The sequence below is a fragment of the Gymnogyps californianus genome, chromosome 1 (genome assembly GCF_018139145.2).
Source record: "Gymnogyps californianus isolate 813 chromosome 1, ASM1813914v2, whole genome shotgun sequence".
Classification (NCBI taxonomy): domain Eukaryota; kingdom Metazoa; phylum Chordata; class Aves; order Accipitriformes; family Cathartidae; genus Gymnogyps; species Gymnogyps californianus.
In genome coordinates, this window is record NC_059471.1 from 214452814 (window position 1) to 214480155 (window position 27342).

The 27342-nt window shown below is 44.6% G+C and overlaps 1 protein-coding gene across 1 annotated transcript in view; it reads left to right on the plus strand.

Moving 5' to 3' along the window:
- SFMBT2 (Scm like with four mbt domains 2) overlaps positions 1–27342 on the plus strand; it is a 102047-nt gene that overhangs the window by 53147 nt on the left and 21558 nt on the right. Inside the window, exons 7-14 of the mRNA XM_050906264.1 lie at positions 6660–6761; positions 7425–7572; positions 13335–13417; positions 16980–17106; positions 23456–23569; positions 24860–24902; positions 25479–25549; positions 26739–26878. Of these exons, the coding sequence (XP_050762221.1) occupies positions 6660–6761; positions 7425–7572; positions 13335–13417; positions 16980–17106; positions 23456–23569; positions 24860–24902; positions 25479–25549; positions 26739–26878 (828 nt within the window). The remainder of the gene's footprint in view (positions 1–6659; positions 6762–7424; positions 7573–13334; positions 13418–16979; positions 17107–23455; positions 23570–24859; positions 24903–25478; positions 25550–26738; positions 26879–27342) is intronic.

The following is a 27342-nucleotide window of genomic DNA, read 5'->3' on the forward strand; positions in this document are numbered from 1 at the left end:
AAATGCTGGAGACAGTTCAAGCAAAGCAGACGGGCCGAGTGGGAACCGGGTCCCTCAGCCTTCCTCGTCCCTCTGGCTGTATGTTTAGCACATGTGGTTTTCTTTCTCCATTACGTGCTGGGGTCTCTCAGAATGGTGAGAGGTTAGCAAAAGGGCCTGATCCAGTTTACTTACTGCATCCAGGCTTGGCGTGGGGGAATTTGTGCGTGACAACCTGAGCTCTTGCCTCCTGTATCCTTGGGCATGGCAGTGTTTTCTACTGAGAAGGGCTAATGTGCACCTAACAACCAGAGTCTGCTCCCGTGTAGGGGGTGGGTGATTCCTAAAAGTCATCCATCTAAAGATGGGTCATTTTTCTTAAAGAAAGCAAAAGTCAGCTCTGGTCCGTAGCTGTTTTGCAGGGTGGTTGCAGCCCACGGTGTGCACTGAATTTGTTCTGATCCTCTCCTCTAACAAATTCCCACTGATTTCTCAAGAATGATTACTGCCATGATGTTACTGAGGGCAGACTCAGTCCAAACAAGTGGCTATGAGGACTCAGTCACTTTTCACGGCTGAGGTGCTTATTTAGGGGTGTGAAAAGAGACACCGATGGTTTCACTCTGAGCACTCAAGTAGGTGTTCCCACCTGTGTTTTCCTTTCCACTTGACTTTCCCACCTGTGAAGAGGGACCTGTGCGTGTGACACAACCAGGTTTCGTTAGTGAACGCTTGTGGAGTGGTATGGCAGTCCTGAATGCTGTAAGACATTAAAAAACCCAAACCAAACACGGAAAAAAAAAAACCCAAGTGGATGCATATCTGTCTCTTTTACCTCTGCCACCCGTGCTTCCACCGCCCAGGCGAATCAAAGCAGGCGCTGCGTAGGAGGGGATCTTTGCCCTAATGCCATCTGCGGCGGGCCGAGCCATACGGAGAAGGTGTATTTGGATTTAGACTGGCTACTCTGCAATGTTGCTGTTTCTATGGTAACTATTTTTTATTCAACAGGAGGAGCTTAAAATCTGTAGGGCTAAATTTGATCCTAGGCAGAAGCATCTGCAGTTTTTAAGGGGCTCTTCAGTAGGTGCAGTCCGTAGCTGGCTCTCGTGCTCATTACTTCAGGGTCATGGTATCTCTAAAGCCTCCTTCCCGGCACCCTTTCCTCTTCATCCCACCCCACATCTCTACATTTTGGTCTTTCTGTGACTGCACTTGTCAAACTGAGGGACAATTTGCTCGTGTTGTGTCTTACTGAGGGATTTCTGTCTCCCTGCAGAGAGTGTGTCTTTAGGGAAAATTACTCCGTGTTTAGCAAAGGAAGTTGATGAATCGCAAACAAGACTGATTCATCTGCAAATAATGCAAAGGTTTGCATTTGGGAGGGTTTCTTTCTTTATTTTTTTTCTCAATTAAAAAACAAATGCCAGATTCCTGCAGAGGCAGTTTAACCACTGCTATTACTGTGTTTGTGACTGGTTACCACACATGAGCTTTGTGATTAAAATTAGGCTATTAGAAGCAGCCAGTTTCTTGGAGAATTAGAGAAAACACTGGGGGAAGCGATTTCTTTGAAAACAAAAACTGAATCAAATAATATGTTTCCAATCATACCAGATGGGGCCCACTTCTTTTGTGTCTTTTAGTAGGGTAAACCAGGAGAGATGTGACTGAAGGCAATAGCATTTCACACTGTTACAGTTGGTGAGGATTAAAGGAGGCTCAGGTCAATCAGTTATTAAGTGCGCAGTGTTTCTAATCAGCCTCTCAACTTTGCAACTTTTTGGCATTCAGACTTAGTTGTGAATTTTGCACAAAGCTGCAGTCTTATAATTGGTGTGAATCTGACTATCCTGGACCGAAGGAGCCCTGACTTTTAGAGTATTTGAAAATTGGAATTCAAATTAGAGCCTTTTCCTCTTATCTATACACTGTGTAAGCTGCTGGGTTTAAAGCAAGATGACTCCAGTGTTCTATCTTGAGCCGAATGGGCTAAAAATGAGCGTTTCACAATCTGAAGGCAATGCCCTTCCTTGGGTTTGTGGACACAGCTAGAGCAACCAGCCCATAGTACAGCTTCCCTGAATGTTATGGGCAAAAGCAGCTTAGCCAAGTCCCCCTCCTCTATCTGCATTACCCAGTGCACTGTAAAATTACCTGAGATTTCTCATTATCCTACTCTGATTTGACTGGTAATAAATTAAATTAATTTTTTTTTCCCCAAGTCGAGTCTGTTTTGCCCGTGATGGTAATTGCTGAGTGATCTCCCTGTCCTTATCTCGACCCATGAGCCTTTCGTTATATTTTCTCTCGCCTGTCTGGCTGAGGAGGGGAGTGATAGAGCGGCTTTGGTGGGCACCTGGTGTCCAGCCAGGGTCACCCCACCACAGGTCCACTCTTGTGACATGGACAAATTTGAGTTTATTTACACTTAAATGACCTTTGTTGAGTACAAATACTCAGAAGCCAGATTTAGCAAGGTATTTAGGTACCAGAAAGGGCAAGTGACTATGATGATTTTGAAGTTTTTTTTTTTGAGTTCAAGACCTAAAGCCAATGCTTAGTAACTTTATTATTAGGACTTAAGCATGTCACCCACACAGGTACTTCCCTAAAGCCTGTCTGCATCCTTAAGAGTCTGAATACTTTTGTAAATCTGTTTGTGGATCTCTTCTGGAATGACATTTAGGCTCCCAAGTCACCTGACATTTTTGAAACCTGCACTGCTAGTGGCTCGTTAGCTATGAAGGAGGAAATTATGCACCTATCTCAGTGCCTAAAGAAGAGGGTTGGGAATTAGGAGCCTGGTTCTCCTCCCAGCACCGTTGCTGACTTGTTATTTGACCTTCAGATGTTCCAGCTTTCAGCCCTGCAGGTGATGCTGGTGGCAGCGAGCTGTTGCAAAGCCCATCAGTATTTTTGCAGAAGGGTTGCAGAAACACATGCCGTACAAAGATAAGAGACAGTGATGCGGATGCATATCAAAGCGGGGCTGTCTTTCAGGTGGCCCAGAGGGTCACAGCCTGTGCACGCTGGCAAATTTGCAAACACGTACTGCTCTAAAACTATGAGTATGGGGCTGAGTTTAATTGCCTTTTGGGGTTTGTAGTGAGAGCTGTGACAGCCCTGGCTTTTGCCAGTGGGTTTGGGCTGTAAGCGACAGACGTTCAGTGGAGGGTTATGCAATTTTCCATTCATTACCCGTGAGTGCCGTCGCAGGCTGTAATCCATTGTGTTAGAGACTGTGACCCCTTGAATGAGTGACTGTGGTGCTCGTACCACGTTAATTCATTGTACTTTCTGTGGCATGATTTTTCACGTTGCTGTAAGGGACTCTTCTGCATCCTTGTCGATTGTTGAGCCAGCTTACTTGACTGCTCTCCAGCAGTCAGAGGGTATTTCCATCGCCCACTCAGGGCTTGTGAACCCTGGGACAGGCAATCTACTGGTGTAAATCCCTGTGGTCAGTGTAGCTGCTCCTGAGAAGCGTTGACTGCCAGTAGGAGTAAAGGTTCACCGTACACGAGGCTATAAAATGCTCCAACTGGTCAAAAATATTCTGCCTATTCATCTCCATTTCAAAGAAAATTGAAACGCACGTGGAGAAGTTGCTAGAAAATAATGGCTGGTGACATCCTCATAGGTGGCTTTGAATGCTGTGAAATAGCGGTAAAGGGTCGGATTCTGCCACCCATAATCATTTCAGGCATTTCTTTTGCTCGGCTGTGGAGCCTGGCAGGGACCAGAGGAAAGTCTCACCCCTCCAGTGCTCTTCTTGTAACTGCTTTTATTAAACAAGCATCTTTCCTGTCAATGTGAATAAAGGGAGGAGAGAGCAGTTCATTATCCAGTGTATCACTTTGAGTCTAATACTAATTAAAAGCTTTGCCTTCACTTCTGTGGAACCTATTCTTAGAAATTATGTAAATTAATTGGAGTTTTGAAGAGGAGCATATGCCAAATCCTAAGTAATTCCCTGCTGGCTGAGGCAACTCCAGCACTGGAACCGGAGAACGGCATCAGGATCTTTTTTCTTTTTGTGGCTGCAAAAATCTAAGGCTGCTTCGGTAAATTTTGATGCTTCTCTTTAGCAAATATACGAGAGAGATCAAATATCCAGACCCTGACCATTTGCCAGAGAGGTACGATACAAAGGCTTTTTCTCCATGAAAGCTTTTCCATCTCAAAAATGACATTTAACACAGACAAGCTTTTTACTTCCGCAGCCCTTCTCCAAACAAATGTACGTTCCTGCTTCAAAGAGGATTTTGACCCTCAAAAGGGAGACGTACCTGAGATCCCATGAGTTCCCCTTGCGAGTTCACTCTTGCTATTAATTTAACGGGGAAGATATTTACATGCTACACTGAATGAGAAGGGAGATTTGATCCTAAGATACATAGCGTGTGGAGAAAAGGGAGTATGCTTTTGAAGTAAAATAGCTTTAAATGTTATCAGCTTTTTTTTCTTTCCTACCTGATTATTTTTTCCCTTCGAAAAAGGCCAAAACAAATAGAAGGAGAAGAACTAAAGAAACAGATTCAAATAAAAATGAGAAGCAATACGGTTTGGTCTCGATATATTTTGGTCTCAATCAACAAATCACTTAAAGTTGATGAAACTACTTGCGTGTTTAAAGATAAACATGATTAAGTACTTTGGTGGATCTTGGCTTATTATGTATTGAAGCTGGATATGAGCGTGAATTGAATCCTGGAACTCTTGATGGGAAGATGCTGCAGTGTAAGCTTACTTCCAGATGTACATTTTGCAAAGTCGCCTTTTGTTTACAACCTCACCCTAAGGATTAAGAGATGCGGGGTGTGGATCCTCATGCAGGAGGAGGCAGCCCTCCAGTCCAGATGCTTTTTGCCTTTGGAGATTTGAAGTTTAGTGCTGGTGGGGGTCTGATTTTTGTAGCCGTCATCTTTTCCTAGCTGAAGCCTTTTCAGTATTAAAGAAGGCGATTTTGATAACCTGTCTGTCGATGCATCCCTCGTACTATGCCACCTCTGTGTACAAGGAGCCAGATTCTCTTCCCTGGTTCAGACTTTTATTCAATGAAACATTCTCTGTGTAAAGCTGCTAGAAATGGGTCTCCTGTCTCTCTGGGGCTTTAGTGGTATGGAAGCAACTGCCAGCAAGTACAAGTATGGCTGATGGTTATGCTACACTGCAGGACGCCGCAACTCCTGAATGTCTGCTTCTCCTTCAGCCTTTAGTTCATTAGGCTTTGGGCCATTATTGCTAAATCTTCCTCAGTTTCCCCATCAGTGTATACTTCTGCTGTGAGACTAAATGCATTATGATTTTTTTTTTTTTGACTGCTTTTTGGTTCTCACAGAAAAGGTTCCGTAAGATTGCAGGATGGTAAGATGAAAACAACGATTCATTTAGCTGTGGTTGGAGCTTGTGAAAATCCTCATCTCTAATGGCACCAGGAATGTAAGATCCCAGAATAGAAGTTGTTAAGTCTACAAGTGAAGACAGTTCTTGGGAAAAGAAAGCACAATGACATACAACTTCAGATCAATGGAAAATCGTTTTAGAACAAGAATACAACATGTAGCAATGAATGTAGATAGGAATGACATTGCTAACCACTTATTAGATAGCGAGCTTTCTGCATGTATTTTGGAGTCGTCTGTATGTGTGCGTTAAATATAACATCATCTCTTTTTATGCTTGTATTGGCTAATGCACAGATGGTTTAGAAATACTGTAGGACATTTTTATTGAATGAACACAGAATATGATCATTACTCTGGAATTAGGATGCCAACTTGTATGCCTATTAGACCGGGGTCACGAGGGATGGAGTAATTTGATAGAAGTTAAACACTAAACTGGTGGTGAATCAGGGAGTTGAACCTGGGTTGCTTCTGAGTTTCAGGACTGCATCCCGCTGCCATCCCCAAAGCTGCTGTGTGGAGCCCTCTGGGTGCAGCCAGGTTTGATCCCGGGTGAAAGTGTTGCGATGGGCATGTACTTGAACACAGTTGCATGTTTTCCCACCAGCATGTTCTCTTGTTGCCCACATTTTGAGTCTGAGTTCATTGTCTGGGCCTTAGTCCACCTTTTGTCTCCTGGCTGGAGAAAAGACCTCTCCATCTTGCAGCACATGGAGACCAGCTCAGGTCCTTATTTTGGTGCCTGCAGGAGCTGGACATCCATCAGGATAAATCAGAGCCATCCTGAGCTATTTGCATCCATGTTGTGCATTGTCCTGGGGGATGTCAGGTTGAGTCCTGACACCTCTGGACCTTTAGTTGTTCTCAGATGGTACTGGCTGTCAGAGGTGAAGAGGCTCTGCCCAGGGGAGATTTTCAAGTAGCCATTTCTCAGACAGGTCCTCATTTTGGTGAGCACAATCTCCTTGTTGGCCAAGTTCAAGTTAGATGCTGCTGATGAAATGGACGGACATGCTTTAGATATGATGGGCTTGGTCCTACAGACCCGTCCTCTAGGAGTGAGGCTGTCCCCTCTCTTTCTGTGGTTGTGTTGGCATGAAAAGAACATAGGACCAGGAACACCCAGTTGGAGGTGGAGGTCAATCTGGTATCAGCTAAGTGACAAAATCCACACGGACACATTTCAAATAGATTTTCAAATGTATTGGCCCCTCCTTGGTGGACGACACTGGCATAGCACGTGTTCCTCTTCCCCATCTCTTCCCGTAGGACCATGCTGATTTGCGAAACCACTTCTTCACTGTGGGGATGAAGCTGGAGGCGGTGAATATGAGGGAGCCGTTTCATATCTGTCCTGCATCAGTGACCAAGGTGAGCTCCTAGAAAGGAGGGATGAAAAGAGCCTGATTAGGAACCCCTTACTGATTTCCACCACATTTAGGAAAACTCAAGAGTGGTACTTAATTGGCTGGAGAACACATTAAGAAATATGTTTAAAATCCATGGATATTCCTAATTAATGAATTGTTTCTTTCCCACAAGCATCATCAGCTGGCTGTATGCACTTAGATCCAATGGGGATGAGCATGTCCATCTACCAATTCCATGCAAAAAAAAGAGATCTCTCTTTTATCTCTGTCTCCCCTCCATGCATATATATTTTCCCTGCACATCTGGGAAACCTTTTGAAATAAAACAGCTGGGTGGAGGTGGTAGCTGGGTATTTAATCCACACTCTCAAAGGCAAGAGAGAGGAAGGCTGTGGGGTCTCCAGGATCGCCTCCAGTCCCTGCTCAGCTATGGGCACACTGAGTGACCCCGAACCCCAGCACTTCCGTTGCCTCAGTTTACCCATCTCTAAAACTCAGGCTTTGTTCTCTTTGGTAGAAACACTTTGATGAAAAGTGAGAGGTGAGAGCGGGTTATTTTCAGGAGTAGTTTGATTCCAGGGCCTGGCTGTTTCAGCTTTCCATGTTACCTAAAGTTACAGCAAATTTAACTTCTGATTTTGTTTTCTTCTTTTTCACCCCTTAGGTTTTTAACAATCATTATTTACAAGTGACCATTGATGACTTGAGACCTGAACCCAGCAAAATCTCAATGCTTTGCCATGCGGATTCCTTAGGGATCTTGCCAATACAGTGGTGCCTTAAAAACGGAGTCAATCTCACACCTCCCAAGGGTTCGTATTCCTTCTCGGTGATTTGCAGGTTTCCTCTGAAGGAAGTTTGCTTGTTACTATTGCCTTTAAACCTGTGATGATGTTCACTGCAGAGCATCACCCTAAGTATCTCAAGCCAGAGTAGCTCTCTTGAGTCACTGAGGCTGTTCTGGCTCATACCAGCCCGTGAACATCTCTGCAAACATGTCTCGCTGGTGGATTGATGTCCGTGTGCTTTGTAGTCTGAAGCAGGCTGCAGCAAAGCCTAGTGAATTCCTGTGAAATGCATCTTAGCGATGCTTTGTACGTGTAGAGAGCGAAAGGGGCATTAAAAGTCATATCATACTAGAGGCAAACCAGGCATCTCCCTATAGTATCCACCTTGGTACAACGCCGAGGCCAAGCAAAGCTCCTAAATCTAAATGTCTAAACTAAACTCACAGCTGCCTGCCCAGGAGCGTGTAGGCATTTCCTTAGCTGTCTCAAAAAAATCCCAGGCGAGGGCAAATTGCGAGCAGTGTTCAGGTCAGCGCCAGGAGAAACAGCCTCCAACCGTGCTATTTCCCAACTTTGTAGGAGTGCAGTTAATTACTTGCAATTTCAGACAACCACCTGCGGTGCCCTAGCAATATTTCTTCGCTTGCAAAATGTGTTGGTTCTCTGGAATTTTAGATTTTTGAAGCTGGCCAGGATGTTGACCCTTTGCCAAAAATTGGTGTTGCTCACGAGAAAAAGAAATGCCTTCAAAAAAAAAAAAAAAACCAACCCCACTAAGTTTTGCACATGCAGATTTGTCTTAATTTTGGAAAAAGCATGCTGCTGCCAAACCCAGGGAAGTGAAGAGTTATTCCCTACCAGATTCAGAGTCCTCTTATGTATATCCAGAGCGTCTCTTCAGCACATGTAATTTGAAATTCCCACCAAAGTCCTGGAGTCCTGTGCGTGCAGCTGGATACGGTGCATCCACGATTACTGTTGCTTTTACTGAAATAAATGTGCTGTCTGGATGCTTTAGCTCCATCCTGCTTAAATCCAGGTGTAGTGATAATGCCTGTGTAAGTGCTCACTGATATTGGCCAGAAAAGTTGCTAAAAATGAAAGTAAATGGAATTTTTTGTTTTTTTCCATCCCAAATTCACATGCAGCTTCCCCCAGGCCAGCTAATTAACTAAAGCAGACCATAAGCCAGACATTTCTCTTTACAGGGTCATGGCCTAATAATTTCCAGTCCGTACAAAGCCTGTCTGAGAAGGTGTTTTATGCGTCAAGTGCGTGCAAACTCTCTTCTAGATGCCAGCATTTTTAGAAGTGGCTGTAGCATCCATCATATGGATATTTCTCAACTTGGCCAGTAAAGTCTAAGGGGCAAGTAGTTATCTGGTGTAATGCCTGGTGATTGGGGTCCACCTGGGCTCCTGAGAAAGTGTAGAAAGTCTCCCCTTGTTCTGCTGATGAAAATAAAGTTTTCTTTCTGCTGTCAGATCAGAAATCATGGAGAGAAGCTATTAAAAAGACATAAAGCAAGCGGCAGATAGATGCATGCTATACGTTGCTGTATTTCTTACACTGTGTATGAGGGCTGCATGCCCAAACTGCCTTTTAGCACCTTTGGTGTCAAAAACCTCTTCCATCGGCAGATACGCTCTTTGAGTCACTAAAATATTGTCGTGGTTTAACCCCAGCTGGCAGCTAAGCACCACGCAGCCGCTCGCTCACTGCCCCCCCACCCCTGGGATGGGGGAGAGAATCAGGAAAAAAACCTCGTGAGTTGAGATAAAGACAGTTTAATAGGACAGAAAGGAATGAAAAACAACGATAATGATAATAATAATATGACAATAGTAATACTAAAAGAATTAAACTGTACAAAGCAAGTGGTGCACAATGCAGTTGCTCACCACTCGTTGACCGATGCCCAGTTAGTTCCCCAGCAGCGATCCGCCCCTCCCAGCCAACTCCCCCCAGTTTATATACTGGGCATGATGTCATATGGTATGGAATAGCTCTTTGGCCAGTTTGGGTCAGCTGTCCTGGCTGTGTCCCCTCCTTCTTGCTGGCTGGGCACGAGAAGCTGAAAAATCCTTGACTTAGAATAAACACTACTTAGCAACAACTAAAACTATCAGTGTGTTATCAACATTATTTTCCTACTAAATCCAAAACACAGCGCTATACCAGCTACTAGGAAGAAAATTAACTCTGTCCTAGCCGAAACCAGGACAAATATAATCAGACATTAGAATAATTTCTTTAAAAAAAAAACAAAACAAACCAAAACAATAAAAAACCCCACAAACCACCAAAAAAACAAAGCAGAGGGAAAGTGAAAAGCATCCAAACCCCCATTGAGGGACCCAGTTTTCTCTGAGCAGAGTAATACCAGCTTTGGATAAAGAAATAGCCAGGACTGATATGAGAGGGCTGCAGTGCTGCGAAAGTGAGGAAGGTTGTGGTGTGAGCTGGCTGCCAATGAGCAGATCTGCAGGAGGAGGAAATCCCACCATTTCCACCCAAATCACTGGACAGCTCTACCTGCCCTGGAGTGTCCAGAATTGCCCCTTCTCGCACACAGATTTGACCAGCCTCCTGCTTCTGCGGCACTCAGGCTTTCCTAACCACCATCACCCTTAACAGAGAATATGTTGGCAATATTTAGTGTTGCCCAAATGGCTCTCCCTGTTGAAAGGCAAGAAGTTCTCATGGAGCAAAAGATAATAATGGAAGAAGTCCTTTTTATGAAAAGAGTTTCTTTGCTGTATTGTATTTCTTTGCTTGGGTTTTTTTGGTTAATTTGTTGTTGACAAGGAGGTTTTCTGATTTTAAAATTAACTGAGTTTATTTCATCAGAACAGTGTGCCAGGTTGGGGTATTTGGGTTCAGCGTCCTTTATTTGTCTGATATCCATTCTCTTGCCTTTTTGCCTATCAGGCCTTTGTTGAAGCCAAACATACAGTAGATGAGTCATGAACAGGAGGCGCAAACATTTGCTATTAGAAATAGAGAGCAGTATTTTCCTATACAGTGCCAAAAATGAATACCCATTTACTGCTGGTGTATAAACATTGAACAAGCGCTGTTTATATTTATTAGAGCTGGATTTATAGACCACTTCCCTTTAGAGTAACAACCATTGTTCCTTTTTATGAGCTATTAAGAGGGGGAGAAACATTTCAGTAGCGCTCCTAGTTGTAAGGCTTACTAAGGAAATGCCACTTCCAAAACCTCCAGTACATTTGTATCATTATATTTGCTTCTGATTAGACTGCGGGGCTCTTCCATGCTGAGAGTAGAGATAGCAAACACAATGAGGTGTTACATGTTTGAGGAGCAGCAGCTGAATCACGCAAGCAAAGCTTTGAATGTTATTACTTGGGCTGAGCCTTAAAGGATAACAGAATGTGAATGCCATGTGCTAACGGAGGTACTGGGTACGTGGTACCTCCTCATGCTAAGGGAGGTAGCTTATATCGTGATGCTCCATGAAAAGGCCGTATACAGGTCCAGGCTCGTTTGAAGCCGGTTCCTGAGTATGCTTCTCCTGGAGTCGTCCTCGTTGGGCTGCTGAAGTGAGTGATGGCAAACTCTTTAACTGCCCTCCCAGGTTTTGTTCCTGCTGAAGTCTACAGCAGAAGGTCTTCCAGCGATTTCAGTGGTGCAGGGCCAAGCCAACGGGTCGTCGTGCGGTGACAGCACAGTCAAGTTTTTACACCTTACTGAAACCTTGTCAATGTGCCTTCTCCATCCACTCTGCCAAGATTTTGCGTAGCTTGCAGTTAAGATTCAAAACCTGTCCATGAGGGGTTTAAATCGGAGATGAGAGAACGTGCAGGGTGTGGGCAGGTTTTTGAGTCCCGGAGGGCAACGTGCTCTGGCAGCTGGGGTGGACCCCAGGTGATTTAATGTAGACACCAACTCTGTGGCTGTCCCCACCTGAGCCCATCACCCTAGCTTCTTCTGGAGTCAGTGGAGAGTAAGAGGGACTTTCACAGGGCGTTCTGCTCCTTCTGCAGGAGGACAGACAGATCTCCTCTAGATCTGCCTATTTCTCCGTTGACTCTTTAGGGAACCCAGGGTGACAGGCACAGCTAAAGGCGTCTCCACCGCAAACATCTGCATGCGATCAGATGAATTCCCTTCTGACGCGAAGTGATGTGCACTTCTCCTCCTGTTTTCCATTTCATTTTATGAAGCTGAAAAGTATCTGGCAAGTAAATAACTGGAGAGAAAAAAGGAGATGGAGAAGAAGTAGGAAGAAAATACTGTTGCAGAAATTGGTTGTTAAAAAACAGTGCAAGGATTTTTTTTTTTGTATGAAAAATGAACATTCTCTATAAGTAATTGCCCTTTTTTACTTCCCTGTGCATGTTTACTTCTAGCTTTCCAATTACTATGCACTTTCATGCCCCACAGAGACAGGCATCTTAGCTCAAGGCTTTATCTCATTAATTTATTTGTCATGTATGCAATCATTAGGATTAGAAGTTCCTCTTATCCCAGATACTTGCATCTTAGCAGGATGCTTGGGACTTTATTTTCAAAATTTTTACCTCCTTTTTTGGATCTGGGTGACTGATAGGTAACTCCATTCAGTATTCCAGTCCTTTCTTGCCTACAAAAAATGTCACAGTTTTCATTATCATGAATGATTCATTCCTGTCTGATCTTGAGTGTCCCTTTTTGACTATCAATTAAAAAGGCATTAAGAGATGCTCTGTGAAATGAGGCCAGGCTGAGATGCCAGGCAGGGAGATTGAGGGAAGAATTTGGCCTTTAGGTGACTCCTGAAACTTTCCAGTGAGAGTAGTTCTGCAGTAATGTTATTAGAATATCGACAGTATCGTCACAGGGCCGTGGACAGGATTAGCACTCATTGGTTTCAAGCACTGTAAAAATATAGACTAAGAGGCAGACAAACCCCAAAAGCAAATAAACCCCCCCTCTCTGTCCCAAGAGTTTATTGCCTAAATAGCCAGGTAAGAAGAATGGATGAGCAGAGGTCTGTTTTGTCTCTCTGGGATGGGACTGTTTGAGAGATGCTTATATAAATCAGTGTTGCTTCCCTTTTTTTCCTAGAAGCAGAGGCTGAAGGGATCATCTAGTTGCTGAGACTTTAGTCTGGGAGCTGGGAAATCTGCGTTCATTTTCCTGCTCTGCTCCAGATTTCTATACCACCTTGGATAACATGCTTACTGTGATGGGATTCAGCTCATGTACACTGAGCTGCTGGAAAGTCAGCCATGGAGGGTACATCCATATCAAGGAAGAGAGAGGAGAATTTATCTGATGCTTTGAAAGAGAGGATGTATCAGCTTCTGATTGTGCTGGTCCTCTCCCTGTCGACTGCTGAGGGACCCTTGATGTCCAGCTCCATAACCCCATCTTTTAGATAGCTAAAGGAAGGAGAAAGAAGTCCATGACTAGCCCCACGTGGAAATTGGGGACAGTAGCACTTCTCGGTAGTTACGGGTTTATTGAAGCCTGGGAGATACTGACAGGAAAGGGAAAAGCAGGAAAATAAATACGTTTTATTACTTTTTAATGAAGACCTGGAGTTTTCAAAGTGAAATGCAGAAGGTGTGTGAGTGGGGGCTGGAGAAGCGTTGGCGTTGGCTCTCATGGTATATAAACAGGCATCCAGAGAACTCGCCTGCTGATACCGCAGAGTTCACTGAGGCGGGATGGGATGCTGAAACACAAACGGTCGTCTGCTTGGGGCCCATTTCGTGCTCTCTCTCTGGTGTGAAGCGGTGGCTGATGGCACTTTCTGTTTTGTCATCCTGCAGGTTACTCTGGCCAGGACTTTGACTGGGCAGACTACCAGAAGCAGTGTGGAGCGGAGGCAGCGCCTCACCTGTGCTTTAGAAACGTAAGTTCTCTTTTTGCCTTTGCATCGCTCCTGTCGATCCGTGTGAAACAAAATAGCTTGCACAGAAAAGCTGCGGCAAGGCTTTGGGAGGTTCCCTCAGACCACCATGAGTCTGTCTTAGGAAGGAAGCTGGAGAAGTGTTTCAGGTTGTCATCCCTAAAAGAGAAAAAATGTTATCTTACTCTTGTCTTTATTTGATTCATTTAGATTTCCTGCTCTCATCTCCTTTCTGATTTTGTACAGCACCTAGCACAAGAAGGATCTCAACTGACCATTACAAGTAATTCCAGTGCTATTAAAAAAAATAAAATAGGTAAAAAACCTGCATGATTCATCTGGCACTTTTCACGTTTTAGGTGTTTTCTCTGGTTCCCGGGGGATACATTTAACCAACCCAAATGCGTTTAAAAGCTAAGGTTGAAACTGTCGAGCTCAGAATGTGAGAAGAGTGATTAACCCGCATGGATGCTCTGGTCTTTGGGACAGTTCATGTGCTTCCTTGATACAGCAAGAGTGATGTGAGAGTGAGCAGCACATCATTACGCTGGAGGCCATCAAGATTCAGAGCTTTGGACGCAGTCTTTTGCAGGCAGTTTTCTGGCAATGACAGTCTGGCGTGGTTTGATCCAACAGGTAGTCATCACTTGGTGAAGGGCAGATGTAGCCTTCTGCCTTTTCCAATAACCTGGTGCTCTTCTTCATGCTCCCATCAACTGATGGAAGTTGAGATCCCATCCATAACTGAAAATGTGGTGGTACCTAAAATGAGCGCAGAGGGGTTTGCAAAATAAAGCGGTGTTGTGAATGGTGGACAAGCAGGTTCCTCTAGGAGCTACATAACCTTTCACTGTACTCGGAAGTCACAAGACTGGGGGACAGGGTGTTTATGAAAAGCAGAATGGAGACGGTCTGACAAGGCACCAGCCGTGTTTTTGCGTGGCCTTCCTCATTTGTGGTGGCCCGAGGGCAGCCTGGCTTGAACAGACCTTTGATGGTGAATGGATGAATTTGAACACTTTTTGTTGCTAGATTCAGAAGACCTGTACCATCAACAGAGTTTGACCTGGGAATCAAATCAGAGCTAGGATTTCTTTGCCCCATTTATTGTGTCATCCTATGCAAAACCCTCTGCCTCAAGGGACTTCAAGCGAAGGTTTCTGAAAGCGCTGAGGGAAGCTGGACAATGCTGCGTTGCACTAATAGGGTGGGACAATTCTCGCATTTCTTCCCTTCTGCAAGCACCTCTCCCTTTTCTTTATATCTCTTTTCATTTTGTCAAGTAATATATCTATGTTGTCAACACTGGCACCTTGAGAATAGTCTGCGTAATATCCTCCGAAGATTAAATCAGGTCTAAGCAGTTTTGGGTTTATGGTTTTTTCTTTCTTTTTTTTTTTTTTTTTTAAGGAAATGTTCATCAGGTGAACATGTGTCTGTTATTCTTTCACTCTCGCTAACGCAGTTCTCTGCAGAGAGATGTAATTTCGCTGTTGTCTCTTGCGCAACCTCCCTGGCAGGTCGGTCCATTTGTTTCGTGGCTGTGAGCGGCTCTTTGATAGAAGCTGTATTGCAAGCACATCTTCCACCTAGTGCAGCCAGACGTGGTGCTGGAAGTGGATATGCTGTAACGGTTTCCCCAGGGGGGATATTTAACAAGGAGAGGCAGTTATGAAATGGATTGACATGACCAAATGCTTAGTAAAATAAACTCCCAGCTAACTGTTTTGCCATTGATTCTGTATAAATTAGCCTCCAGCACCGAATTGCAATGAAAGGAACCGGTGTGATGATAAATGACGTTTCCTTGTTAGGCAACATAAAAGGCATTTAAACAAATTCACCCTGCTTTTCTGCAGTCCTGGCCATTGGCAGCTTTTACAGGGTGAGGCTGGTCTGTGCGCTGAGCAAGGCTTGTGGTGGTCCAAGCAATGTTTGAGACTAGCAGCACTTTCTTGGAAGGCCTCTTGATGAAAAAAAGACCAAATCCAGAAGTTTTTAGTCTCACAAAGAGCTCCCAGTGATTGTTCAAGGTGAAGTGCCCATGGTGCTAGGTGCTGTACAAATAGCAGAAGGGTTGAATTTGAGTCTGGCTTCCAGTTGCTGGATGAGAGATTGGTGTCATTTTGAGTCAGTGACAATTATTACCCATCCTAATTATTATTAGCAAAAATCTCAGCCAAGAGGGGGAACCTTTTTGTGCTGTTGTGTGCAAACAGAGAGATGCAAGCACTCAGAGCTGATGTGTTGCAGAACGGGTGGGACAGAGGAGAGGAAAATGCACGGAAAGGAAGGCATGGCATGGCCACAGGTATTGCATTAGTGTGTTCTCAGGGGTAGTGGTGGTGGGAATATTGGGAAGGGACTGACCTTAAGTGAAGGGAGAGAGGACACTGGAAGGGACAGAGGGTAAGGATGAAAGTAGGGGAAGAGTAGCTTGAGGCTCGGCTTGTGGGGAAGGTTTTGGAGAGGGTTGTAGGGTCTTGGGATCCCGCTGGACTTGGGATCACCTGCAGTGACTACAAACAGGAGCTGTGGTTTGTTATGTTAGGGCTGAGCCATCCTGGCTCTGGCAGGAGCAGGAGGGACTGGTCAGCAACCTGCTGCTATCACATGGCCAGGCCAACCTCAAACTGAAGCAGTTTGCCAAGGCTTACATTAGCCTACAGCAGTGGTACCTGAATGATTTGAACTGCAGGTTCCGTCAGGCTCCCAAACTCTTAGTACAATGGGGGATGCTGCATTCTCGCAAGCTCATGACCCCATGTTTTGGTCCTGTGTTCCTTATTTAGGGTGATGACCACTCATTTGGGGATCATTGCTGTAATATCTGGCCTAGCTTTGCCTTCACTGGAGAAGAGTGGGAGGGCAGTGGGGGCCTCAGATAACCTGTGAAAGACCTGTTTCTTTGGTGCTGTATTTAAGTGTACAGAGGTAATGCCGTAGCAGTAAACACAACTGGCTTCATCTACACCCACCTGCAACCAATGAACTTATGTACCTGAAGCCTGCAGAGAAGGACCTTGTACACTGAGCTTAAAATACTCCATGAAGAAGAACATACTTGAATAGGTTACTCAAATTTCTCCAGCCTCAGTCAGCCTGGACAACTAAATGTGTGGAGAAGTTTCTCTGGTCTCAGGCAAGATGGGTTATTTGCTTTAGAAAGTTTCTTCTAGCAAGGTGAGAGATGCTCAAGCACAGCAGATCTGGGAACCCTCTGTGTAGTATCTTGTCACCAAGAGTGGCCAGCAAATGCATCACTAGCAAGCATTCAAATATACTTGGAGCTGGTATGGAGTAACCTTCTCCCAGTCTCTGGGAGTTAGGGATTGGAGTAAACCATGAAATACATTGCTTCCTGATTTGTTGCCATCATTGTTTTTTCATATGGGTGTCCAGGGCAGCTCCATTTTGAATCTGGATGCCTTTGCGTTCTTCAGTGTATCCTGCACTTCCAGTGAAAAGCAAACCATGCTAAATTTATGCTTCCCAGTGGACAGCCTAATTAAAGTCATGCAGTGCTGCAGTGCCATGCTTCAGTGTTGGTCCTTGACTCTTTCAGACATCCTTCAGCCGTGGCTTTACTAAGAACATGAAGCTGGAGGCAGTGAACCCCAGGAACCCTGCAGAGATATGTGTCGCTTCTATCACCTCAGTTAAAGGACGGTTAATGTGGCTTCACCTTGAAGGTATGTGCTGTAAAGGCTGCTTGTGTTTGCATTGTTTGCTCAAACGCTCTCTTAATTTTGTCCGTCATCCTCTGCACAATACTGCTTTCTCCAGCCTTTCCTTTTTATACACATTGACCAATAATATGTTATTAAGAATTATCTTCCCCTGCTCTCTCCATGAGGGAACCACAAGACCTTCCACCCTCCCATCCTTGTGTACTCTATCAGCATGGTCTCCATTGACGACAGAAATCTCCTTACTGCCATCATGATAGGCCTCCATCCTAGGAATGGATGTTTGCCTCACTTGTGTGGCTGAGACTTCCACTGTGATTTCCAACAGGCTCTCATGGGATCTCCTGTCCCCCTGCAACCTCGTTCCTTCCTTCCTTCCTCTTCCTTTCACTCTCTTTTTTCACCTAGGTCCATAAAACTTCTGCAATATATGCTGCTCCTCACTATGGCCATCGCATGCTCACATCCCTCCTCTCTGTGACTGTATAATTTCCTTCGTTGATCTAAGAAAGCTCTTGCAGGCAGTAACTCTGTAATACAGGTTTTAGAAAGCCATCATCCCATGGAGAATACCACCACTGTACAAGCAGCATTAGGAGAGTGCTGAAAAACTAGCAGATTGTAATACTGTATCAAAACTTCCTTTTCTACCTTTCTTGAAATGAAGTACAGATGAGCTCATTTTTAATGTGGTTTTGCTCTTGGGACTTTCTTTCTCAGTTCATCTGGGCAAGGACTTCTTAAGTAAGTGTAATTTAGAACAACACAGGGATTCTTCTTATTATTGCTTTAAAAACTGTTATTTGTAAAGTCACTGAGAGCAGAAGGCCATGCTCATTTAAGTGTTTTGATGGGCACTGTGATAAACCATAAAGTTGTTGTAGCATGCATCATTGTCACAACATAGTTTAATTTTTACCCATCAAAGTAACACACTGTTGTTTGAAGCTACTGGCTTCATCTATAATGAATATAAGAGCTTCAGTTTCCCTCTGAAATCAGTAATAATTGGGTCAGCATCAACTGCAAATGTAATATGCTGCTTTGCTTTCTTCTGGAGAACCATGAAAATATCAAAGGCACTTCTGGTGGCCCATAGTCCTGCTCATCACCAGCCTCTGTAAGATCTGTGTTTCTGCCTCTTGATGAATGCATAAGGCAGACCTGCCATCCCTTGTGCTGCCAGCCCTGACACGGTCAAAAATCAACGTCTTACTGGAACCCTCCCATTTGCAAAATAAGATGCATTTGGTTAAGCTGCCATGATGGTTCAGGGAGACGTGATGTTAAAATACCTCCACCCCTTTGCCTGCAATCACATGCTGATAGGTAGATACTGTGCAGCTCTGCTTATGCATTTCTGGTAGATGCCACTAGATGTTTCAAGGCATCCCTGGGAGATTGGTCTGATGAAAGAGCAGCATCTCTTAAACACTTGCTACGTACAACCCCAGGAAATACAATGGCATGTTGCCTCAGTGAGCTGGGAGGAAAGCAAGGCACAGTCATAATCTGCACCTCAGGGAGTAGTGCACGTTGTTGGTATCCCAGTCTCCTAATGGGAAGAAAGGATGGGAAGAAACGAAGCTTGTGCTGGGCTCCAGGTTGCAGAGTTGTCCTGCAGAGAGTATAATCAAAAGGAAACAGAGCAAGTCTTTCCTTTGCTAAAGTCAGTGACGCCTGTTTACCCTGTGGGAGCTCTGTAGCAGGAGGTGGGAGGGAGGAAAGGAGTCACCCATGTCTTCTCTGATGGCCTGTGGGCTCAGTATGGTGGCTCATGGGTAATTCTCCTGAAGTGCATTAAATCCAGGCTGCTGTCAAGATTGTTTCTGCAAAAGCAGTGTGAACCCTCATTCTCAGAGATTAAAGCAAGTTTATTTTGGCCCTTCCAGGGTAAAACAGCTAGGAAAGGGTTAATGGGAGAACAAACCATAGTCAAGTACATGGTTTCTGGAAAGGACAGAGGAACAGGGGTCGTGACAAGGGGTTCTTGCAGATATCCCATGTGAGATGAAGTCTCAAGCCTGATCTGCACAAAAAGTCACCTTCCCTCCTCTGCAAGGTGCTCAGCTCTCAGTGTTTTGGGTCTGGAAGACAGTGGAAGCCAGATTGATACTACCTGCATTGCTTCATCATCACCTGGCGCATCACCTTCAGCATCGTGCTGCGTTGATTATAATAACCCAAGAGGTATTTCAGCATCTGACAATGTGTGGTGCAGTTTGTACGAGAGGAAAGGTCTCTAATCAAAGCCCTTAAAGCTAGTAAAAACATTGTCAGGTAACCCAGATTACCTCATCTGTGCTAGCAGCTTGCTCTAAAATAGAAGAAAGGCAGATGTTCTGCGGTGTTTAGCTGTACAAAAGTAGCATTATATGGTAGACAAGGCTTTCCCAACGCCTCCGTGATAAATCCCATTCTCGGAGATTTATAACTCAGTTGCTACATAAAGAGAGATTCCTCCTGACCTAAAGCTTGGCAGGCCAAATCATTTGTGCTTCTCGTGTCTTTGCTGCTAAGCCTCGTGGTTTGGGCTGGCTAAGAACTGGGGAGAGCAGAGCTGCAGGTGTGTGCCTGAATGCAGCAGAGGTGGGAGATGCAGGAGAGCTGGGTTGTCATCCTTCTCCGTCCCTGACATACAGCTGTCACCCCAGAGAGTTCGTCTCCTTTGTGATTATCTCCAGCGTACAGAGCGGATACGACTTTGCATCTTTGCTTTTCGTAGAGCTGTGTGCAATGGCGGGTTTTCTTTTTTTCATCGGAGACAACTGGTTGCCTTCTGACTCGAGGTGGCTAAAGCTGTTCTGCAGGCTGGTCTGGACATGTAGCAAATATTTTTGTTAAAGAGCTGGAATCAATGCTTGTTTGAAATTCAGCTCTCACTAAGGCTGTTGTCGAATTTACACACATCTGGTCAAGGAATCTGGCCCATTTTGGCATGTTGCCTTCTTAAATGGCCAGGTGCTTTCACTTTTATATGTAGATTTTATGGGGTTTGGGAATCCTTTTTTGTTTTTTGTCTCCTAAGCTGTAATACTTTCAAAGAGACTCGGTGTTCACTAAACTCTTGCCCATTATAGTGAATAGGAAGAGCTGTTTCTTGGGTCTTTAAATCAACTAGTCCTCCAAGACCCTGGATAAAGGCAAGGAGAGGGCCACACACTCCCACCTTGCTCCCCTCCCTCATCTCTTTCTCCCTGCCTTTTACTCTTTTAATTTCTTAAAGGATGTTTTTTACAACTTGTCATAAAAAAACCTGTGTGCATCTCCTTGTCTTTTGAGTTCTGATATATAGATGCTTTACACTTGTTTTATATCTCACTACCAGGAATAGAATGATCTGTAGTAAAAGGAAAAGATGCAAAAGACTGCAAAAATAAAAAGAAATATTTGCTGCTGTTGAAATACATGAATATAGTATGCACAGCGTTAGGCTAAAACTAGGCATTAAAAAAAGCCCCAAAACCCTGCTTGCAGAGTTGTAAAACAAATGTGGCTTGAACTGTGGCATGGTTTTTTGACTCCATTAATACACTATTGTTTCTAACTGATTATTTATATTCTGGTAGCAGCAAGACTCCCCAAGTACCATGGGAGCCCATCGCTGAAGACCTCGGGTCCCACCATTTATCATGGGGGCGTCTGAAGCTTTCATTGTTGCCCTCTCAGTTTCCCTGTTTGACAGCCCAAACTGCGGCCATAAAACAGGACGCAGTAGTTAAGCAGCGTCAAGTTAGACATGAGGGAACATTGCTTAATAAATCACGCTTTGTACAGTAGCAAAACTCTGTAAACTTCAGGGTGAGCATTTAATGAGCAGCAGTATAGTTCCCCCGTGGTGGAAAAGAAGCATAGGGCTGATCCGATGCTGTGCGCATCCCATCACTTTCTGCTACTTTATTACTCATCATCTGCGTTGTTAATTTTTACTGGTTCATTTTAGATTTTAAAGCTGAAGCTTTCTGGTGTGAATTTATACAAGTAATAATGTACACTCTCTGCACAGCCTAGGAATTTGAGGAAAACCCTTTTGTTAATCACTTCTCCAGGGAGGTTTTCCATAATTTTCCCTGTGAGAGTTTTCAAGAGTTGCTGCTCTATTCTGCCCATCCTATAAGATTCATAGCAGGAGATGGAAGTTTTCCTCACCCTGTTTCCAGTCTCCCTCTTCTCTTCTTTTCCATTTAACCTCTCAAGTCTCATGGACTTTTCTTAGTCTGAGAAGATGGCAGCATAAAATGCAGCAAATGAAACTAATGAGTCTCAAACAAGCTGTTTTCCACTTATATGAGTGAGGCCAAACGAAGCAGTAAGATGTCGGAAGTGGAAGGCAGGGTTATCGATCGCCAAAGGGAAGAAGCAGTGCCCGGGAGGACGGAGTAGCTGTGAATATGTCTTACAAGAGGAATAGCAGTGTTGCAGGAGAACAGACATTATGGTGCTTCCTTGCTCGTCGGGGTGGCTGCAGCTCTGAACTTCAAACCCAAAGTGTTCATGTCACATCTATTGTTGCTTGAAAGCAGGAAAGTACATTCAATCTATTTATTTGGTCAGAATAACACCGTAGAACAGTTACAGTAATGAAAATAGTGGATTTTCCCAGATCTGGTGAAATTTCAGTGGGAACTGTGTTGATCTCTTGCTCTGTTTAGGGCTTGATCCATGGCTTGCTCACTTCCTGCGCATCTTTCCACTGACTTCAGCAGTCCTCACATCAGCTCCTTGGCTGGATTTGTGGCGTTAGGCGAAAATGTTTTGCCCACTGGAGAGTGCAGCTTTCATCGGCTTCAAACTGAGCAGTGACCTCTTGGTATTTCCTCATGGAGGGAAATGGTTTTGCAGGGAATGCCAGCTGCTGAGACCTTGCGTTGAGGCTCAGCTGCTCATATGAGCAGGTTGTGTCCTCTGTTGTGTCTTCATCCCGTCCTCTTCCCTTCCCCATATCTTGGTGAAATAAGAGACTGTATCTTCAATGTATGATCCATGAACACGATGCAGGGCTCAGAGGAATACCATGAAGACATCCATGAACCTATGCAGACATCATGATTTCATTTTTTTAATTATTTCCTCCAGCAGTGTGAGCACCAGCACCTATTTTCCTGCTTCCTTTGGGTTTTCATACAACCACACACTCTCAAAGTGCAGCAGGTTTATTACTAGAGACAAGATTGATCCAAATGCTGCATCTCAGCCTCGATGCCATTCCCATCGCAAAGTTAAATTACTGCTTCAATTACACTGCAAGCCCTTGATGAACATTCATTAGTTGGAAGTTCACCGTAGTCATCTAGCTGTGCACAGTCAAACACTGCTGCATTAAGCAGGAGGCAAAGATGCTGTAACAGATGCAAAGGCGAGGATGCTGCAGGGGAAGCTGCTGATCCTTTGGTCTCTTTTATTAGGAGATCATCTCATGCTGGTGCTGGAGCTATAGGTCCTAGGGTGGAAATGGCAGAGGGGGGTGAAGTTGCTGGCCAGGCTGTGCCAGCGCAGATGGACTTGAATTGGAGTAATTAAATGGTGTCTTGACTTAGGACCCAGAGTTGTTTTCAAAAGAACTCAAAGCCAGTGGGAATATTTCCATTTGCTGCAATGGGCTTTGAGGGCGACCCACATAAACCAAGACAGAAGAGTGTCTTCTAAAGGAGACATAACCAAACTGGAAGAGATTTGCTTTAAGCAAAGATTTTCAGTGGGGTTTTGGAGTCAATATTATGCCAGAGATCTTAGTGCGTCTGTCCCATGTGACGTTTTTATACTGCCTCTCTCTTGTTGGGTGATCAGGTCATGTTGTAGTGAGGAGCCCTAGGAGAATTCATGGCACCTCTAGACAGAAAAGTGGCCATCTCCCACCCTTAAAAACAGTGACTCAAGGGCAGAACTACATGAAAAAGCTTCAGGGGGGCATTGGGGCATAAAGGTCTATCACGTTAGCTATCATCCTGTTACAGCCCATGTGCACTCTCTTACCAGTAAGAGCAAGCACCCAACTGGCCTTCTGCTAACTTGCTCGTGCAACTCTACAAAAAAACCGAGGGGGCAATCAGGCCGTCTTGTTGGGGAAAGTCATACATGTTTAACCTTACTGGCTTTTGGCTGCTTCACTGTGCACCCTTAGTGTGCTCTTAATGGGGATTTTCTCTGGAGTCACATTGCACTGTAAATGCAACAGCCTTATCGTTGCTGTCTGTGCAAAATTGAAGATGAAATGGTGCCTGATTTTGATGCAGGGAAGCAGATTGATTGTTACGTGTTCCATCGTTTGCTTCCCTTGGTTCATGATGAATGCTCGAATGGCTCTGACTTGGTATTCCCATGTCTAAATTACATTATAAATTTGTGTTTATAGGTTTACAGATGCCCTCTCCAGAGTACATAGTTGATGTAGAGTCTATGGACATTTTCCCCGTTGGCTGGTGTGAAGCGAATGCTTATAACCTAACTCCACCACACAAAGCTGTTTGTAAGTACATGGCAACCTCAAGCAGCATAGAAATTACATCAACGGATTTATCAGGGAGTTTGTCTTATGTCTATAATCCAATTTTTGAAACTACCCACCTAACTAGCAGACTGGTAACCAGGCTGTAAGTGTACTGTAATAAATCTAATTAGTGGTCAGACTGCGCAGCACTGGTATTATGCAATTTGTACTCGTCTGTGTGATCAGTCCCTCTAAAAATGGGATTGTTTGCGCTGGGAAAGGCTGTTACATGGTTTGGGATTGCACAGTGTGGCTTGTGGGTTTGCGATGGGGTTGTCAGAGTGAAACCAGGTTTCGTTGTGCTGAGCCAAGTTCACTCGGGCAGCTGAGTGAATTAGAGACACGGGACCTCAAATTGGAAAAAAACGCATAAAATATAGGATGGAGTGGACATAAAGAGGGCATCCAGGTGCTCCCTCTCCAAAACAGGATCTGCTCCATCTAAATTGAGAAACGTTTGCTGGCCTCCTGTGATGGAGTTTCTGCCCCTTCCCAGGGTATCCATCCCATTACTTCACTGCCCTTTCCAGCTCAGAGATTTCCCTAGGGTTTAATTTAAATCTCTCCCAGCACAGTTAAGCCCGTAGTGTTTTGTCCTGCCGCCAGTGCGTATTAAGACCAATTTCTTTCCTTTCCATTTGCATTTGAAGGCAGTTCATGAGTGCTCAGTGGCTTGGTGGTGTTCTCCTGTTCCTCACAGAAACTATCCAACCCTGATCTCAAGCCACCAGACGAAAAATTAGCCTCGCTGTTTATATTAATTAACATCTGAAAGGCAAATTTTAAAATGTGTCAACCCTTTTGAAGAGTTAAATATGCTTAAGTTAAAAATCAAGCAGCCGGGGCCTAATTTGGGAGAATACTGCTATGGCAACATTATGCAGCCTTATCACAATTTATAGCTATGGATAAATTATGCTGGAGGTAATCATGCTTGTAAAATGTAATCTTACCCATATGTGTTTCTGTATGGAAAAATATTTGTGTTTCTATTTTATTTTTTTTTATACTGATCCCATAAAACACAATATTAGCATTCCAGAGGAAAGATTAAATGTATTATTACATCTTTAAAGTAGGTTTTAATGATGTAGTGACTTACTTAAAAAATACCAAGAAAAGATGGCGATAGTAATTAAGTACCATTTCATTGTGTTAGAAGTCATTTTATAGTCAGTGCATTTATACAGCTTTTTATGCATTATGGGTATACTTTATAGGACAGAAGGGTACAAAACTATTTTTTTCTTCCTTGCTTCATTTTTGCAGTGCGAAGGAAGAGAAGAATTGCAGTTGTGCAACCAGAAAAGCAGTAAGTTTTTGTTATTTAAGGTGATATTTTTACAGGGATGCATCAGGTCTTCCAGGGGAGATAATACACAGCAGCTGAGTGACTTTGCTAACTACTGCCCAGATACTGCAGCAGAGCTGGCAAGGGGATTCTTTTAAATCTAAAACATTTGTGAGCATATTAGAAAGTCTTTGTAATAGAAATTTTTTACTGGTTGGGACTGCGTAGCCAGTGTCTGATGGCCAGTAAGGGATGCTTATGGAAGACAGACATGTACCAGGAGGGCATTTCCCTATCTAGCCCTTGCAGTTTTTAGAAACTAGAATTTAAGGGATTTAAGTGTGAATATTTGCAGCCTGAAGGGCTAAAGCTCACAGACCAGAGTATATTTTTGGAGGAGGGATGGATCTGGCTCCTTCTTCTGCAATATGCTGGCCCCGGGCTATGATAAACCATGTGGAAGTGGGGTTGCATTTGAAGTATCTCCATTCCTCGGTCCAGGCAGATGCTGGTGTATCTCTTGGTCCAGCCTGAAGGCTGGTTCTGCTCCTTTGCCCCGTCTGACACTATTACAAACACTGAATTGCTGTTTAACAGGTTACCATCCACAGTGCCTGTTGAGAAAATACCTCATGACCTCTGCCCGGTTCCTCAGCCAGACACAACAGGTAAGGCTGCTCGGCACCAGCAGGATCCTTATTTCAAGGACCTGTTGCCTGTATGGAGAGGGATGACCCCAAAAAGGGAGCGAGTGTGTCATACGGGTGGGGAGACGGGACCACATCCTCAGGGGGTTGTGAGGTGGTGTGGACCCACCAACAATGCGAGGAGTCTCTGAGGTACAGCTTGTGAGGGTCTGGTCCTCTGCATGTGAACATCATGTCTTGCTGGGGTTGTCGGAGTTCCCCTGCAGCTTGCCCATTTCAGCTAACGATGTTAGGGCCAGGCTAATGAAACCCTGGTGGAGATGGATGTGACTTTTTAATTGGCATCAATGAAATTGCTTACACCAGGACTTAATGGGTCCCTGTGTTAGCATCAAGACTGTGTGGCTTGGCTGCTGCTTCTGCTGAAGGCAAATTTTTCTCCCCTTTAGCAATGGCAGGAGGCTCGGAGAGTGCGATATTCATGCAGTTAATTGCGTAGACTCAGCAGGAGGGGTAGGATTTAACTCCCTTTATTTCAGCAGACTGCAGGACACACGTTGGCATCTGAGTCAACATCCAAGGGCCCCATTACAATCTCATGGGGAGAAACAGGCTCTTTTTGGGTATGATAACCAAAAAGTGGATAACCACTTGGATGGCACGTGAACCACATCTAGAAGTACCCACTTCTCTCCATGGGCTATAAAGGAGCCCAGAGTAATTAGCCCAGACAAAGAAGACTGCTCTGTAGACCCATGTTGGGTCAGGGGAATGGCACTGCAGTGCTTGCTGGGTTGGACAGTAGCTGAAGAGGGGTTTGTAGAGCTCTGAATTTTCTCCCTGAGCTGATTCCATATTTGTGAGAGGCAGCTAATGCATTCCCTTTCTGGCAAGTTGCAACCGAGTCGCTCACGTCAGTCTGCAAAGTGAGTTATGAAAGAGCCTCAGGTCACATTATGAATGAAATCCTTTCCCGATTCTCCTTTCGGTAGGGTGTGCAGCCAAATCAGTTGCTGTTAAAAGCACTTGGTTTTTCCCGTGTCGGACGGATTCGAGTAGCAGAGGCTTCTCTACCTTCTATCTCGGGGAGGACTTTTTGTGCCTCCTTTACTCTTCTCCCCTCCTTCCCACACCTAGGAGGAAGAAGAAGGGCCCTTGATTTATTGTACAAAAATGCTACACGCACATCAATGCTACTTTCTCCTTGCAGGCACCATCAATGGGAGATACTGCTGCCCCCAGCTCTACATCAACCACCGCTGCTTCTCAGGTCCATATTTAAACAAAGGCAGAATAGCAGAGCTACCTCAGTCTGTCGGGCCTGGCAAGTGCGTGCTGGTCCTCAAAGAGGTACGGCTCGGCTATCTTTTGGGGAGATTTCAGGGGAAAGCATGGGTCATGGGTTGCCAGGCCCAGAATTTGAAAAGAATGCACTTAAAATTGTCCTGGAGCTCTGTAGTGGTTTCCATATGTGAAAACCGCAAGCTCGGAAGAGAGGGTAGGTATATGCATTGCGGGTTTTGATGGGAGAGGTGACATTTTTGAAACATGGAGAGTTCTGTTGGTTGGGAGTAAGTTTCATCTAACTGTGTGCAAGAGAATTCATGTTCTGACTGGAGCTGTCCCCAAAGGGGACCTCTGTGGTTGTTGCCATCAACCTGTTTCTCAGCATCCACGATGCTGTTGGGCCAGCAGATTCGGTGTGGGTGACACCTTTGTATATGTGACCATGGTCCGATGGGGCTCAAACCATCGAGATCCAAAGTGAACAGGATGGAAAGCCCAGCAGGGGTGTGTGCGATGTGCTGAGTGGA